Source organism: Oryzias latipes, chromosome 4, assembly GCF_053564925.1.
Source record: "Oryzias latipes strain Hd-rR chromosome 4, Olatipes_Hd-rR_3.1".
NCBI lineage: Eukaryota > Metazoa > Chordata > Actinopteri > Beloniformes > Adrianichthyidae > Oryzias > Oryzias latipes.
Window position 1 is genome coordinate 28479619 of NC_136240.1, and position 17977 is coordinate 28497595.

Here is a 17977-nt window from a genome sequence, read left to right on the forward strand (position 1 = left end):
TTGTATGTTTAGAACAGATGCTTCATGTCATATGTGCTCTCTGTTACCTTTTTTTTTAACTTCCCCCTCTTGAGGAGTCCATCTTCATTCTTCTGATGTGACGTTTTGCCCTCAGTTAAAAAAAAATCTAACATAAAGGGTGGGATGAGTTAAAACACCCCGTTTATTTTAAAATTCCTCTGAAAACTCTTGATTGAATAAAGTGTTGCAGACATGTAAAGGTTTGTCTTGAGATATCAATTTCTAACACTTTTTAAAGGTATTTTCACATTTCTTATGTTTATAGAGACCAGTTTGGTGAAGGTAAAAAAACAACAACAACAATGTCCTTCTTTTCAGAATCTTTATTCTTCTGAAGCCAGAGGATTGAAACGGTTTAGAAAATCCTGAGCGTGCTTCACTGAAGCGATTGTTGAAGCATCTTCATGGAACAGAACTTGGAGCTGGTAAAACACTGCTTCCTCGCTCCTGTCGGTGAAAACGACACATCTGACCCTGTGACTTCAGGATGGATCTGTGTCGACTCTCTGGGTCACACTTACATCTGTGAACCCGTCCGTGTTCTGGACGACCACGCCATCCATGCTCCCCTGACTCCTCCCCCTCCTCAGCCTCATGGCGTTTCCTGCAAAGATCAAGGAAACCACCAAAATGGTTCCTGCCAGAACTGCTGCCACGGCTATAATGGGGTAAGAGTGGGGACCGGCCGACTGGAGACGGGCAGCAGCCTGGGCTGCAAACTGTGGTGGAGGCTGAGGATCCAACAGGGCTGATATATCTGTGAACAGGGGAAGAGCACAGTGACCCTGTGGTAGCAGACGACAGAAAGACTACCTGATGTGTGAGCAGGTCAGATAATACGCTCCACACGTCTGTCTTCAATTTTCTAAAGCTATTCAAGAAATAAAGGATCGCATCAGAAAACAAAAGCTGAAATGTACAACTTTTCCTAACTCTAGGTTAAAAACACCTTCCTGGTCTTTGTCTCTTAAAATAAAAAAGGTAGTTTAAGTAAATGGTAAGATTTTTTTTTCAACGTCTTAAGATTTCTAATCTTGAAAGAAAATAACTTTTTTCAGAGAAATTTAGTTGTACTCTTACTCATTTGTTGGAATGACAATAAATGCAAGGCATTCATTCATTCAAGCTTTTAAATGCTTTTTTTGTAGTGTATTCAAAAATTCAAAGTGGGTACAAGTGCTGAAGTTATCTATCATTTTTATCATCTATAATTTAGTTTTTTGGAGCTTTATTATTCATTTGAAACCAAGACCAGCAAATATGATAATTAACGTTTAATTTTGTGCTTGATGTGGCTTTTTCAAACAAATGGTACCTGTCTTTAGTGGGTTTATTACTATTTAATTTTCTGATTGAGGCTAAGCATTGTGGGAAATGATTTGTTAAAATCAAAACAATCCAAAATGGACTAAAGCAATAAGTTGGTCAATAAATAGTTAAAACAGAATTCAACCCATCCATCCTCTAAACCCACTGAATTCCTTTTAAGGTCATTGGGTTGCTGGAGCCTATCCCAACTAAAGTGGGCTGAAGGTGGAGTACACCCTGACCAGGTAACCAATCTGTCTCAGGGCCTCAAATGATATCAACAAATTTAGTACGTAAATGTTACAGACCCTCCAGGCTGAAGAGGAAGAAGGCGTCGTCCCCTTTGATGAACTTCCTGCTCTTCAGTCTGCTGTGAGTAATAAAGGTGCTGGTTCCATAGCCTGGACCTCTGTAGTAAAAGCTGCCATCTGCTGTTGTTACTTTTGATCCCACTTTGCTGGGATCGTCCCAGAAGAACTCTGTTCCTAAAAGGGCATCAGAGGCATTAAAAGACAAGGCGGTAGAGTTTTCTCCCACCCTCTTGTTGTTGCTCTTACCATCAGAGGACATCTTGTCGGGGTCAGTAGTTACCATACGATGCATGTTCATTTGCTGCCTGATGTCAGACTGCTGGTCCATCAGGACCAAAGTGGCCTGCTGCCACGGGCATGGCCACTTCAGGTTGGGGTCATTGGGGCCCGAGGTCAGGTGGAGGTACATGGCCATGTACCCGGGGCGGCTGCTTATTCCGTTCAGGTAAACACCTACCTAAACAAGGCAGATGTGGAGGAAGTCCTTTCTGCTTGGTGAAGTATTATTTAAACATTTTGGTGTATTTAAATAAAGAAGACCCTTTTAGTTGTGAATTCACTACCAAATTATCTGATGTTACATTGAGTGAAACCAATGTAAAGTTTAGCTTAGACTGTTTAGCCATTACCTATTGAATTCTATGACTTCATGTTCATTATTATTTCATGTTCATCATACAATTACTGGTAAGAAGCCCATTGAGAAAACTATTGTTGTAATATTGGGTTATATAAATAAAATTGAATTGAATTGAATTACAGGCAAATACAAAGCAATGAAAGGAAAATCATGGTTTTTAATGGAGATCAGACCAGCAGTCTTGTCGATGGTACATCCCTATTGGAATCATCTATCCATCTGTTAATAGTCTGTCTCTTATTCCGGTTTCAGTAAATATTTACAGACCTCCCACCCATTATAGGTCTTCTTAGAGAATCAAAGATGTAATCTTCCGAGTGTCTAGGATCTGCTGCAGGACTGCCTTCACGTTTTACACGAATACATAACAACAAAGGCATTTTGATGGTCCTCTCGCCAAAAAATTTGGGATTACTCGTGCCACTCAAAAGAGGACAATCATTTTATAGCATTTATTCTCAACCTACAGTTCATGGCTGTAGGCAAAGTAGAGAACATACGATGACTGGTAAATTGAGGGCTTTTTCTTCATTCCTAGATCTTTCTTTGCTGCAAGGACACAGTACAACATCTGCACAAGAGTAGACACTGCACGGATCTACGGTGGTTAATACAAGCCTTCAATCATTCTACTATCTGTGCAAGTAGAATCCACTTGTCTTCAACTCACCTTTTGTGACTTCATTCAAGAATAAGTCAAAAATGATATATGTGTTGATAAGTTAATTTGTAGAAAAGCATCGGTGGGTTAAAACATTAAGACAATGATCCTATTTGAACATCATACCAAAGGTAAAAAATCTGCATTTCTAGAGCAAGTCAATTAACCTCTGAAGCAATATTCACACTGCCCTCGGAAACGCTCATTGAAAAGTCTATGCAAACATGCATTTCAGGCTTCCGTGTTCAAAACTCTTGCGTTCATAGCTACACAAGTACTTAAGATTGTTTTTGGGCTCTACGTCCACTGAACACACATTGAAAGTTAAACCAGTTGGAACTTTGACCAATCAGGGACCCAGATTTGGTAGTGACGTATAGATGGTCCCATGAAATTCACACAAGTGCCAATCTTTTGTATTTGATCATGGAGGACAAATCCATAATTGCAATTTTTGCCCAGCCAGAGTTCTAAGACACCAAGTCTTTCATGTATTGGAATATAGCGGTGAAGTAAAAAGCCTGGAGGGAGATTCAAGAGATTTGCACTGGTTTGATATTTTTTATCAAACCTCTTCCAACTGTAGGTGGCGGACATGCGCTAGTAAACAGTGGAAAAACAAAAAGAAGAAGAAACCCCTCCCTGCTTGTCCAGTGTGGACACTGTGGGCCACACGTGCATTTATGAACCCGCATTTAGCATGTTCAAGAACACGCTAAACGTCAACTACCCAGTGTTTACGTAGCTTAAGGGCTCATCTGATCTGGAACGTATAGTGGTGGTTCATATCATGACAAGGAGGACTGTTAAGTGGCATGGATAAAAAGTCTAACCTGTGACAAAGGTTAAAGGTTACTCATTGAACTGGTCGTTATAGGAACCAAATATCCATTTCTCTAATTTATGTCAAGATTTTTTTTACTCTGCATGTGGTTAAAATAAGTTAAAGAACAGAATACCTGGAAGGAGTATCCAGCTGGTGACAGATAGCGAGGGCTGTAGAGTTTCTCCCCTGCAGGGGTGGAGGCCAGCAGGCCTGTGATGTTTTGGATGTGCCAGATGTGCATAGGACACTTTGTGGAGGACAAGTTAATGTCATCCACAGAGAAACCACCACTTGATGGGCTGTTCCCCCTCACCCCCTCGAACACCACCCGTGCCTTTTTGGTTACTTCCAAGTCAATGTTGTGAAGCTCCCAGGAGCCCATAGTGCCCCCTGTGGAACACAAATGTTAGTGAGAGGATCCTAAGTTCTCCTTTGCTGCTACTAAACACTGATGAGTAATTTTTTAAACTTTTCTTTCAGTTTTACACTGATATATATTCATAAACAGTTTCACATTTTTAAACACATTTGTCAAAATGTGTTCCCATTTAAACACATCTATTGACATTTAGGCATACATTTATACATTTGAACAAAATCTTATTTAAAAACAGAATGCACATTTATTTACATTTTAAAACACATGGCCCTTTACATGCCATTGTTACAAATTTACATTCACACACATTTATCCACATTTGTGAAGAATACTAACCTGCATGTACATTCTATTCACATTTACATGCTGATACAAGACACTTAAGTCCACATTTCTCACAACATTTTTTCTTGCACATCGTCTGCTAAATGCTGTATTCTACAGACTGACCCTGCTTCACTTGAGAGCAGCCTTTCTGCATGTCTTGCATACACACCTCATGCCTGTTTCAAACTGTATCTATTTCTTCAAAGTCGGTTCTTCCCTTGTATTTTTTGAAATCCCTTTTGAATCTTTTTCAATTAGTCACAGTTTCCACAGGTGTGCCCCAAGGTTGTGGTTCAGGAACTCAGTTGTTTATTACATTTTCCTCCCCTGTTTTTTTCTGTCATTTTCTCCATTGGATGACATTTGTGTCATATTGTCATAGTGTCATATCACTTTACTTGGTGACTTTACACTACTTGCTGTATGTCACTTTGCTGTTTTTCGGATGTCTTTTTTTCTGTGCTGCAGCTGACAAAAGGAATTTCCCATATTGGGATTAATAAAGTCTTCTATTCTATTCTATTCTATTCTATTCTATTCTATTCTATTCTATTCTATTCTATTCTATTCTATTCTATTCTATTCTATTCTATTCTAATCTATTCTATTCTCACCACAATCAAAGACTGAATCTTTAGCCATTCTGCACCCTGACTAGAGAACTCACTTCCACTGGATCTCCACAACATTGATTCCCTTTCATTCTTTGATCCAGCCTAAAGATCCAACTGTTTAGACTTTCTTACACATATTTTTAGACAGTGTTTTTATTTTTGCATTTTGCACACATTTATCTGCACTTTGTTCTACAGTTTTTTGTATAGTTTTTTGAGTGGGTTGCGTATTTATGCACATTCTTGTCTAGTCAGAGACGTTTCTTACCCGAAATGCTCTTGAAAAGCTTCAGTTCCTCCCCAGAGTTATTTACGTCATACTCTTTCACCCAAATGTTAAGAACATCATCAGCTGCTGCGCTATTGTGAAGGAAGAACTGCAGACATTGGGGTCCGGGTTTGGGGTAAAGCCAGCGACTCTCCAGAGAAGCACGTTCTCCAGCCTGAGCAGAACCTGTGCTCAGATGCATGAAGAACCCCTTTCCTGAACAAAAACCAAAATTCATCTTTATTACAGGACATGGCATTGATAATAAAAACAGAAATGTCGAAGAATTTGTCTTTTGCTTGAAATCCAGAACATGTTGATGGTTCTCATTTAGAGCTACAGTGCATCAAAGCTGTTCTGATTATAGCTACAAAGCCAAATAAAGCACAGAAATTTCTTTAGTGCTAAAAATAAAAGGCTGCTGTTGTTGCAGTTTTGCACTCATTTAAAACTATTCATTTTGTATACTCTTCTTTTCTATTGGTGTTGCCTAATATTATCTGATTTATTTGTTATGTCACCATTTCCTGAGCATTGATCTAAACTTCAATGTTGTTGTACACGTACACGTTTCCTCAGTTCGTCTGCTAAATTGTAACTCAATGTTGTTTTTTGTTTGTCTTGCGGGTGACTGATAGACTTCAACAGCCACACATCATAAAAACTTTATCTGGAAAAGGGAGTTGCTGTGTACTTTGAGGCTGCTGGTGTAAATCACCTTGGTTCTCCATATGCACAGTCTAACGGTCATGTTTTTTCAGTGCATCCTCAAAGCCCACGGATGCCCTAGATTCTGCCCAAAGCTCAAAGAAGCCTACAGCTCAGCATTTTCATGCACATCTAGAGCGAATGGTCACCTTCACATTGGCCCCTGTTGGTGGAGTCAGTCTGAGGTCCTCCATCAACAGATCTGTGCCGGTTCCACCCCCACTGATTGGAACTCTGAATCATCCCACAGATGTTCTCCTCTTCAAAGTCACAGCTGTCCACAAACGTGGAAGATGTTGCTGCACAGAACAAAAAGTCACAATGTCAGACATGAAATGTTTACTTTATAAGCAGGACATGTCACATTAAAAGACAGAGATCATCTGAAGAACCCCTCTTCCCTCCGATTCTGATTTGGATTTCTTCAGACTTCTGAATCCATTCTTCAAAGTCCCACTCTGATCATCTTTTGATCTATTGTAAACTTGTTCCTAGTTGTCTTTTAACTACGGTATGTTGATGCCGTTTTAGCCTAAATCAAAAAAACAGAGCGGCAAGAGTTCATCAGAAATTCGCCTCTGAGTAGTGGGAAGGACAACTGGCCCGGAGGTAAGCCTCTGCAGATATCCCACCATTCCTATCATTCCTTTGTTTACTCTCTCTCCCACTAGCTTACAGCCCTTCACAACTCCAAACTAACACTAGTGGTGCAACAATAATGGCGAGAGATTTTGGAGCAAACCAGCCATACAGTTTTGAGCCAGATTCCAGCTCAGATGTGGAAAATGTTAATGTATTTATTTGTCTACAAGTGGATGCATCAGAATGGAGCGGAGAAGGGAGTTTGTGGCCCACCCCATTCAGATGCTGCTTCACAACAGAGAGCTTTCTCAAACGACAGTTTTTTTATCTGCTTCTGATCCATCACGATTTGAATAAAGAAATACCCAGAAATGCAGTTTTAATCTTAAATTATTTCACGTATGTCCCCCATCATGAGAAAAATGCCACAACATGTCGAAAACACCAATAACACAATTTTCATAGGTGTGGGTCTTTAAGGGAAGGTTAATGTATCTTTGGTTTTGCTTTTTTATAGAATATGTTTTTGTAAGATTAAAAGATTGCATTTTTAAGTGGAATTTTGTATTTTTATGTAAACAAGCATTGATGCGTTGACCCCTCTAATGCTTTTCTACATCCACTATGAGCACAGCACTGCAGCGCATTGCAGGCGTCTGTTAAACCAATTAGTTCCAACACATGGGTGAGGCAAATGCACCAGTGTTGACTACTGCTGAAATGAGAAGCAGCCCTAACAAACACCACCACTAAGATGAAGAGAAAACATTTATAAATAGTTTTTACTGCAGACTCACAGTTTACAGTTGCTTTCGCATAAGATTTGATTTCTGTACCCAGTTTGAACGGTGTGGGATACTTACGTTCCTACACATTTCCAGTGTTTGCTTTTATTTCACACGAGGACAGGATTACCTGAAATAATTCCACAGTCCATACTTGAGCTCACCTGGAGCTGGCTAACAAGCTCTGACCAGGAAGTAAAAAGAAGCTCAAAGGAGAGAACCAGGCTGTCTCACTAGTCCTCTGATTATCATTTATTAACAAGCACCGTGAGTGCCGTTCACTGCACATTGAGGCCCTTAAGCCAAGTTTCCACTGGCCTCAGCAGCATGGTTCAAGCAGCCACTTCCAATGAAAAAGTCAATACAAGTGCTCACTTTGGGCTTCCGCTTTTAAAACTTTCACATTGATACGTTGCTACACAAGTTGCTAGACAGTTTCCGGCTCTTCATAGAAATGCGCGGGCATTGAACACACATTGATAGTTGAATCAGTTGAACTTTGACCACTCAGCAACTTAGGTTTGGTTGGTTTGGTAGTCACCTCTGGATAGCATCCCCTTTCATTCACAGAAGTGCAAATCATTTAAAACTGATTACGTCTTTCATAAATCGGAATAGAGCTGTAAAAGAAAAAAAACCTGGAGGAAGATTTGCAGAGCTTTGACATTTTGCACCAAGCCTCTTCCAACAGTAGGTGGCAGAGGTGAGCTATAATCAGGCAGAGATAGTCCATGGGCTAAACACACATTCAAGAAAGCGTGTCACATGCCCGGTATAAACGTAACATTAGTGGGAGTAGACCAGGGCTCGGTCAGGTCCCTCCTGACAGTGTGCTAGAACTTACTACAGTTGTAGAGGCGGTTGAGCTTGGTTAGATCGCTTTCACTGAAGCCCATCCTCTGACCAATTATATCCATGAAATGTGGAATATTGGTGACGATTGTGGGCTCAGAGCCTGTGTTGAAGGCCGTCTTACTGTAGTGCATAACAGAGCTATAGTCATAAGGAACCCCAAGGGAGCTGGAAACGGTGTCGTCATATGTGTTGAAGTTGTGCTCTTTTCCTTTAAAACAAAGAGATTAAATGTAGCCACATCACAATAATTTTACAGCCTATGTGCCCCAATGAGGGAAAAAAACATTCAAGAGAAAAACTCTTTGTAAACCAATTTGTATCCATTGATATATGAAAAGAAAATGAACACAGTGGATACCAGATTCAATTTGATCCCACATGATGTAGACATAGTCGTCCCGATCAGCCCTGGACTGCTCATGCCAAAAGCCGAGAGCGTGGAGAAACTCGTGCTCCACGGTTCCCAAACTGTCACAGTTGCTGCCGATGGACAGCTGTTGCTTTCCCACACGCCTGTTTCCCACAGAGGAGTAGCATCTGCGGAGGCATATGGGATTGGAAAGGGTAAATTAGCTTGTGCACACTCCTCCCTTTTACCAGCTTGTTTTGCTAACTCTAAGAATTAGAGGGTGTGCACTGCTTTCACATAGGTGATAAAAAAATCACACATCCATAGAGCTTGTCTAAAATATGGGATACAGAGGCTCAATGCTCCCTTTTCCTCTCACACTACATGTTATTTCAACACCACATTTTAACACTAGTTCAGGGCTCCCAAAACCATGAATCTTAAGATCTACAAGCCTTCATGTTTTTCAGTTCTGCCTGTTCTTCTTACTGTCGATTACCTAAACCAGGAGCATTAAGTCAATAAGCGCATGACAATGCCTGAGTAAACAGAAAGCCGCACAGAGAGTAAAATTGGCAGGGCGGTAAATCTTGGCCAGGCATGCTCTACTGCAGTTATTTTTAACTCCAGGTCAGTGTTTTGGATCCTAATTAAAATAATTGTTACAGTTTGTAATTGTGTAAAAAAAATTAAGTAAACTTTGCACTAGGAAAACAAATCCAAAAATCCTCATCTTAATGCTACGTTGATAAAAGCTCATATAAATAATAATGTTGTGCTTTTTACTGTTGACCATTGCCTTTTCTATGGAAATAAATTATTTCAGAGTAATAGTAAAGTTTATTTAACACTTTTCATGTATTAAAAACTAACCAAACTACTCCCACATAAGGTGATGATAATGTATGCTGTATTATTTTTGTTTATTCCTGTCTTAGGTTCAAAATAACTTTTGAAGAATAAACACTTTGACACAAAAGTTACTTTTTTTAGTTGTACTCTACAAACATTTCACACATTAACTACAGCTCTGTAAAAAATGGTAAAATATTATAAGTTGGGTCCTGTGGGCGACTGGCGAACCTTCCAGAGTGTATCCCGCCTATGCCTGAAAGTAGCGGGGATAGGCTCCAGCAACCCTGTAAAGCTGACCAGAACAGTCAGGTTTGAAAAATTGATGGATGGAAAAAGATAGGAAGAGAGCAAGAAAATATTGCTGCCATGTTTCTCACTAACTACAAGAAACCACAAAGTAGAACTGTGGATGGCGGACAGGACATCTTCCAACATTATTTAATACTATAACTCTATAATTGAATAAATATTTACACTTTAGATTGAACACTGATAGATTTGTTGTGTCCCAACTTCTCCACTTCTTCTAGAAGTAAATAAATATAATCTTTCTAGTGCAGTGTTTTTCAACCTTTTTGGGCCACGGCACACTTTAACCTTGACAAAAATCCCGCGGCACACCAGCATCCCAAAAAAAAAAAAAAAGCAGAAATTCATGGTCTGTATTGATGGGCAGCCCCCCAATCTCACGTGCATTTTTGTGACAATTGTGGCCGGAAAAGCAGGAAGTTGCGGCTGTTTTTTCTAAGAGATGAAATGAAAGTTAAATTAGAAAATTTAGAAACTGTTTGTTGTGGTTTCAAGACGTCTCACAAGGACAACTCATTGTGCGCTGGGACACTGGCCCTTTAAGCCAATGCATCATGGGAGATGTAGTGTGAAAACTGCCGAAAACTTGCAGAAAGACTAGCGTCTCTGAGCTTCATTGTATTATTCACTTGTTCCACGGTCTGACACCAGACTCTGCGGAAAGATACACCACTAAAGACGAGCTTTAGCTGGTATTTTTGTTAGAACTGAGCGACTTTATCAGCAGAATTAAGAACAAGGAAGTGAAGACTTTAAGCACTTCTGATTGGTCAAACTGATGACATGTGATTAAGCCTTCAAGAATGATTGGCGGAGACAGTTAAAGGGGCGGGACTTTTCCGCAAACTGTCATAGCTGCAGGTAAATCGCGGTACAGTCATTCTTATCAAAACGTCTTTAATAGAATTAAATAAACACAAAGAAATAGTAATTTTAAGATCTTTTATATTCCTAACTACTCAGTGTTTTATCAGGGCCTATTTGGATGAACAAAGAGCTGATTTCCTGGAGATGAAAAAGGTTTTTAGATCAGTTAATGAGGGAAATTTCCCACGGCACACTTGACCATCTCCCACGGCACACTAGTGTGCCGCGGCACACTGGTTGAAAAACACTGCTCTAGTGGTTTGTTGGTCTGTCTCAGGGTCCTCCCCTCTCTGGACTTTTGCTCACTCGTCCCTGCTAGATGTTCAAACCACCTCAACTGCCTTTGGATGAGGAAAAGTAGTGGCTCTACTTTTTAATCCCCCCAAAATGGTTGAGCTTCACAACGTATCTGACACTGTGTTAAATACCCTTTATGGTACAATATTAACACAACACGATGATTATAATAAAGCTACAATAAAACTGTGATTTGTTTTATTTGTATTGACATTGCATTTTCGTTACACATTTTATCTTCCTTGTTCATCATGAACACATGAATGCTCTTTTGAGAAGACCCACTCACCCACTGCCTTTAAACACAGATATGTAGTTCTCTTCTCCCTTCCACGGAGTGAAGTCGATGCACGTCTTCAGCCTGTACTGATCGAACGCCTTCAGGACCACACCCTTTGCATTCATTTCTACACGTTGGAAAGCTCAGGTCAAAGATGTTTTGGAAAGTAGGTGGTCTGTGTGACTTTTCCTCACAGCTGTCCTTACCCAGACTGTCTTCCAGGTAGTACGGAACAGTTGTTGGCCAGCGATACTCATCTCCTATGATGGAGTTTCTGTCGATGGTCTGAAAGGCAATAGATGCAGCTTGCTGTCAATAAAAATCATCATTTTCCTACTTTATTGGCGCATGTATCCATAATCTTAAGTGGAATTTTGTTAGTTAAAGATGTGTCATTAGTTAAGCTCCAAAACCCACCAGAGATGCTGCAAAAGTTACATCTGCAGCATTCAGTTTAGATGTCAGACTGATTGACTACTGGAAGTACAATCTCAGATCTCAGTTCTTGATGACCTGGTGCTCTGCATGCTTTTTTAATTAACCTTTTTGCCCTTTTTCATAGTTAAATCACATGGTTCAAGTAATCAGCAGAAGGTTCTGGAGGAATATGTGAATATTTAGCAGAACTAAGTCCCTCACCGACTCGGATTGGAACCCTTTCCCCCTGTTTAGACTGTCTTTAGTAGTAATTGTAATCTACAAATGAGTGCTTGTTTGTAATACAAACATGACAGCCTTTCAGAATATCTGTGCCTGGTAACCATGATTCATACTAGATTATATATTTTTATGATTTTTTTTTTCTTTTTTTTTTTTTTCTTTTTTTTAACTTGTCCTTTGATTTTTTTTTTCAAAGGATGCTGTGTATCTCCACGGTTGACAGGAGGATTTTGTTTCACAATCTCCTGGTTTGTTAAAATGAAACCTCAAAAGTGCCTCTGGATGAGAAATGGTGGCATAAAACTCTTATTTTCTTGCAAGACTAATTCAAATTGGAAAATGTATTATTTTGCAGCAGATTCATTGTGTGTCGCCTCAAGACAACCTGGGTTGTGAACTAGTGTGTATAAATAAACTGATCTGACTTTCAAAAAGTCAAAAAGAGCTTTTTATTGAAGCCTGTTGAACCAGGTAAATTAGAAAATGGTGTTAGTTATAAAAATAAATAAAAAAAACATTGTTTTTTTACAGTGTTTATTTAAAAGATGTTTCAAACTGTTGAAGAAAATGTTTTATTATGGCTTTTTGGCTTGAGTTTTAACCAAAATCATTCACATGTGTGTTTCTGGTGTGTCCACACATCAGCTCACCTTGGGCTCTTGGATGTCTCCTTCCAGCAGGTCCAGCCCTGCAGCTGCAAAACAGTATGCTAAAGGTTAAAGATCTTTAAAATGAAGGAGCTCACAAAGACTGAATAAGGCTTAAAGACTGTGAACCAACCCTCATTGATGTCAGAGATGTCCCAGTTGCCACCCTCATCTACATCGATTTCTGCAGGATCAGAGTTTCAGAAATTAGGAACATTTGGACACATAGAAACTGGGAAAAGCATATTTTTGCTATTGATCCTAACTTTGATCAGCTGAACCAAAATGTTTTCCTTATCCACTAAAGGCTTTTGTTTTTCAGGATTTTCCCACTCTTATGTCTACATTTGTGTTGCTGAGTACTTCGTCTTTTGTTGAGATAATCAATTGACCACAAGGGTGTGGCAAATCAAGACACTGAAGACAGCTGAGTTAGAGCACAGGTGTGTCGTTGTTTGGTCACAGCTGTATCAAACATCAAAATGCCACAGATGTCACAGGGTTTGAGGGAGCTATGCTAAGGCATTAAAAAACATTACAAACTGACAACCACAGACCACATGACTACACCAGCCCAGGATCTCAAGCAGCCTCCACGATCGCAAGGTCAGCCACTACTGCAACGATCTGTGTGCATAATTAAAACATGTCAATGCAAACTGTCAGAAAACTGTCTCAGTTCCTGGAAGCATTAAACAGTCCAGTCTTTGTGTTGCCAGCCTTTTCATATGACACACCATCCACTCTCCAAATGCTAGTGTCTTCCAGTTCTTGTCCATATCTAGAACCTTTGTGCTGGCCTTGAACGGAAGTAAATCAACAATCCTAGGATCCCAATCATTCCGTTTTCCTCCATCTGATCCATCCTCTATCTTTTAGAAGTAACTGCTGCACCTCATGCTTTGGAAGGTCCTGCTACAGTTTGCTTCACTACAATTCCAGCTTCTTTTTGATTAGTTGAGTTTCATTGAAGAATATACAAACCTTTATTTTTAACGACAAGAAAATCTGCATAGTTGTATAAAACATAAAACCAGTGGGAAAGTCCTGTTTTTATTTGGCCTCTTAATATTTTTATGGCATTCAACCTTCAAATACTGACATGAAACGCAAATCTAAAAACTCATCTTTTCAAAATTTCCTTTAATCTTTTATCTGCCATCTTTATGTTTTTATTTTTATTGAATTAGCTCTTGTTTTTATTGACTGTTTTTTACTCACGTGTTGTAAAGCGTCTTTGTGAGAGACCACATCACTCCAGTTTTAGCGTCTTTGCACTGGCTCCCAGTCCGTTTTAGAATAGATTTTAAGATTTTATTGATTGCTTTTAAAGCACTCTGTGGTCTGGCCCCTAAATATATAGCCGATCTCCTCACTCCTTATGTACCTGGTCGCAATCTTAGATCTTTGGCAAAAGGCCTTTTAACAATCCCACAATCTAGATTGAAGACCAGGGGAGATAGGGCCTTTGCTGTAAGAGCCCCAACACTCTGGAACAGTCTCCCTGAAGAGATCAGGCTCGCTGGGTCCCTACCAGCATTTAAATCTCTTTTAAAAACTTACCTCTTCAGGTGTGCTTTTAATGATTTTATTGGTTCTTAAATCTAAACATTGCATTTTATTGATTTTATTGATTTTATCGATTTCATTGTTTTCTTGATTTTATTGATTTTACTGATTTATCTATTTTATTGATTCTAACCACTATCACCATCTCATATGTGTGCTGGTTTTATTTCTCCATACTGGAAACTGTTTTTAACACTGATTTTGTCTCATATTAACTGCACAGCACTTTGTAATCTGGATTTCGAAAAGTGCTATATAAATAAAGTTTATTATTATTATTATTATTATTATTATTATTGTGTGCCATTTAAAGCATTATACAAATAAAACGTATTATTATTTTATTATTAATTCAAACCGTGAATTTGCAGCATAAAAACAACCAAAGTCTGTATTTGATGCATCCATGCATTTCTGCTATAATCTTAAATTGTAAAGCATCAATACCTTTCCAAACCGATTCCACTCATGACAAGAACCTTTTTGACCCACCTGTGTCACCTGTGAGCTTCGCCGCCGTCTGAAGAATAGATCATTGTGGGTCAGAAAACACAGATGACAAATGGCATAATGCTTATGTAGCGCTGTTCCACCTTCCTCGAAGGCCCAAAGCACTTTGCAGTCACAGTCCCATTCACCCATTCACACACACATTCACACAAATGAGAAGTAGACAAATCTCCTGCAGTTCAGAAGTGCTGCAGCTGCAGCCAGATGTGGATGGTTGTACTCACCAGTCCCAGACCAAAGACCAGGATCATCCACCTGAGCACCATGGTCTCTGCTTTGTTTCTGTAGTCAAACTAGTGCACAACAGCAACTCAGTCTAATGCTTTATGATTCTTGATACGATAGATTATTGCTGTCTCGTTAATAATTAACATTTTAGTTCTGAATAATCTTCTTCCCCTGAGTTCAGAGTCATGCTGATGTCTGAAGGTTTGTTCAAAGATCAGTCAGGAGAAGACACAAACAACAACAGAAAGTGATCCAAAACAACTGATTAAATGTAATCAGACCATAAAATGATTACACAACATGGAGTTCATTTATATCTACATCAGCATTAGGCAGCAGTTTTTTTATTTAAAGTGTCAGTTAATGTTACAGTGTGGAAATAGTTGCAAAAATCTAGCATTTCTGTAGGATTTGGCATGAAAACACACCACTCTCTGGCTCTCCACATTGCCATTGTAAATGTAGCTTTATGCAGATTACATGTGTTTGAGTGTAAATTAACCAGGACATTACACACACTAACACTCTTGTTCTTGTTTCTTTCAGGAAGAGATCAAGCTCATGTTTAAATTGTTAGCATTTGCCAAATGGAAGCTGGGATAGGCTCCAGCAACCCCAACTAACTATGCAGCAAAATCTCAAAGGATCTCATCAATTATGGACTCCTGTCTCGTTGACGAGAAAACAGTCATCTGTAAATCTAATGAAAGCTTCAAAATGATGTCCACATAGACTTTTAGGTGAAACATCTGAATCAGTCAAAGTGGAGTCGTGTGCTGGGATCTACAAACACCCAACATTGGCAAGGAGCACAATGGCAATACAGTTTTTCAAACCATGGAGCATAAAAGTCTTGCGGTCATTTCAGATGACATTTCTTTTTTTCTTTTTCTTTTTTTAACTTGTCCTGTCCAACAGCTGGGCAGACAGATGAGAGCTGAGGGCCTCTTGTGTTGGACATATTTTACTTTAACAAGAGGGGTTATTAATCTTCAGACAAACCAAAGGCATGACTGAATAAACCCCTTTTGTATGGAAGCGATTATGTAGCATAAATAAAAAGCAAAGTCAAAACCAGAAATGCTTTTTCATTTTCAAAATGAAGCTGCATTTTTTGACTCAAAAATATAATGAAAAAGCAATCCACCAAAATGCTTTTTCATTTCCTTCCTCAACACAGCTTATTCTGTCACTTAATTAAAATTAAAATGAAAATGGTATTTGACATTTCATTTTCAAGACGTTCCATGGTAAATGTGTAGCATAATTCATTTAGAAATGTCTAATTTGACCATTAAAATGGATTAATAGAAATGCTTTTTAATTTTCAAAATGAAGCTGCATTTTTTGACTCAAAATTAAAAAGAAAAAGCAATATTTCAAAATGCTTTATCATTTTATACTTCAACACAGCTTATTCTGTCACTTAATTAAAATGATAAATAAAATGGTATTTGACATTTCATTTTCAAAAAGGTCTATGGTAAATGTGTACCAAAATTCATTTAGAAATGTCTTATTTGACAATTAAAATGGATTAACAGAAATGCTTTTTAATTTTCAAAATGTAGCTGCATTTTTTGACTCAAAATTAAAAAGAAAAAGCAATATTTCAAAATGCTTTTTCATTTTATACTTGAAACCGCTTATTCTGTGTCATAATTAAAGTGAAAATGCAAAGAGGGGATTGCATTTGCATTTTAACATCCACCCCGCGCAAGTTGTCACAATATTCAATTCGAAAAAGCATTAGCAGAGGGGAGGCGGGGCGATGACGTCACTGCTCTCTCTGTGTGTCCGGCTGCTGACTGACGCACACACGCGCACCAGGAGCAGACTGTGTTAGCGGCAGAGAAGACGGCTTTGAGTTGGTTGTGAACTTCTGATGAGTTTCCACAGCTTCTCAGGACTAAGTAGCTGCATGTCCGCCTTCTGCGGTCCTCCTCCGGACGCACCGCGGACAAGCTTTTGTTCTTTGGACCGCCAGCTGCCTTCGCACAGCGGAGCGCGAAGCTCCCGATGATCGCTGAAGGCGGAAATGCTGCTGCGATCTGAGAAACCATCATATGAATTTGTGTTTCCAGTGGTGTCCAGAACAAAATAAAGACTGATGTAATTCACAGATATTTACACATTTATCTGCAGCTTCGCGGTGAATTTACTGTTTGATGACAGCTGGAGCTCCATCAACAGATAGCAGATTTCTCGATGCTAAACGTTGCTGGTTGGACCAAAACACTCACTTAGCGCGAAGCTGCAGGAGACTATCTTCATAATGTGCTTTTATTACAGTTATGTTAATATTTTACGGCCTGCTCTGCTCGATTATATGTTTTTAAATCCGTGCGGTCAGACCACGCTAAAGTTGGCTTACGATTCACAGCTTCTGATTCGCGAGGGCACTAAAGGAACATTCTGCTGCATTTTTCACATTAAGATCACCTAAAACCGGGTCCTGTTCAAAAACCGCTGGACCTGGCCAGCTCAAACCTGGATTCCTGGATCTTAATAAATCAAACAGCAAATTCATCCGCAAAGCTGCAGATAAATGTGTAAATATCTGGGAATTACATCAGTCTTTATTTTGTTCTGGACACCACTGGAAACACAAATTCATTTGATGGTTTCTCAGATCGCAGCAGCATTTCCGCCTTCAGCGATCGTCGGGAGCTTCGCGCTCCGCTATGCGAAGGCAGCTGGCGGTCCGAAGAACAAAGCTTGTCCGCGGTGCGTCGGGAGGAGGACCGCAGAAGGCGGACATGCAGCTACTTAGTCCTGAGAAGCTGTGGAAACTCATCAGAAGTTCACAACCATCACAAAACCCTCGTCTCTGCCGCTAACACAGTCTGCTCCTGGTGCGCGTGTGTGCGTCAGTCAGCAGCCGGACACACAGAGAGAGCAGTGACGTCATCGCCCCGCCTCCCCTCTGCTAATGCTTTTTCGAATTGAATATTGTGACAACTTGCGCGGGGTGGATGTTAAAATGCAAATGCAATCCCCTCTTTGCATTTTCGTTTGAATTATGACACAGAATGAGCGGTTTCAAGTATAAAATGAAAAAGCATTTTGAAATATTGCTTTTTCTTTTAAATTTTGAGTCAAAAAATGCAGCTACATTTTG

At 39.5% G+C, this 17977-nt stretch overlaps 1 protein-coding gene across 2 annotated transcripts; it reads right to left on the reverse strand.

The window, feature by feature from the left end:
* Window positions 1–329: 329 nt before the first annotated feature.
* mep1ba (meprin A subunit beta a) lies at window positions 330–14993 on the reverse strand. Of its 2 annotated transcripts, XM_004068168.5 has the most exons (15): window positions 14853–14993; window positions 14611–14638; window positions 12683–12733; window positions 12553–12596; window positions 11449–11527; window positions 11252–11369; window positions 8644–8822; window positions 8275–8493; window positions 6213–6362; window positions 5356–5571; window positions 3901–4157; window positions 1887–2097; window positions 1638–1814; window positions 543–778; window positions 330–468 (listed from the first exon to the last, which is right to left on the reverse strand). In XM_004068168.5, exons 1-15 carry the CDS (start codon window positions 14892–14894, stop codon window positions 424–426), a joined length of 2052 nt encoding a protein of 683 aa, XP_004068216.1. In that variant the 5' UTR covers window positions 14895–14993; the 3' UTR covers window positions 330–423. The 2 variants fall into 2 exon arrangements, with proteins under 2 accessions (XP_004068216.1, XP_078802355.1); XM_078946229.1 differs by lacking the exons at window positions 14611–14638; window positions 14853–14993 and adding an exon at window positions 13107–13171.
* Window positions 14994–17977: the final 2984 nt, after the last annotated feature.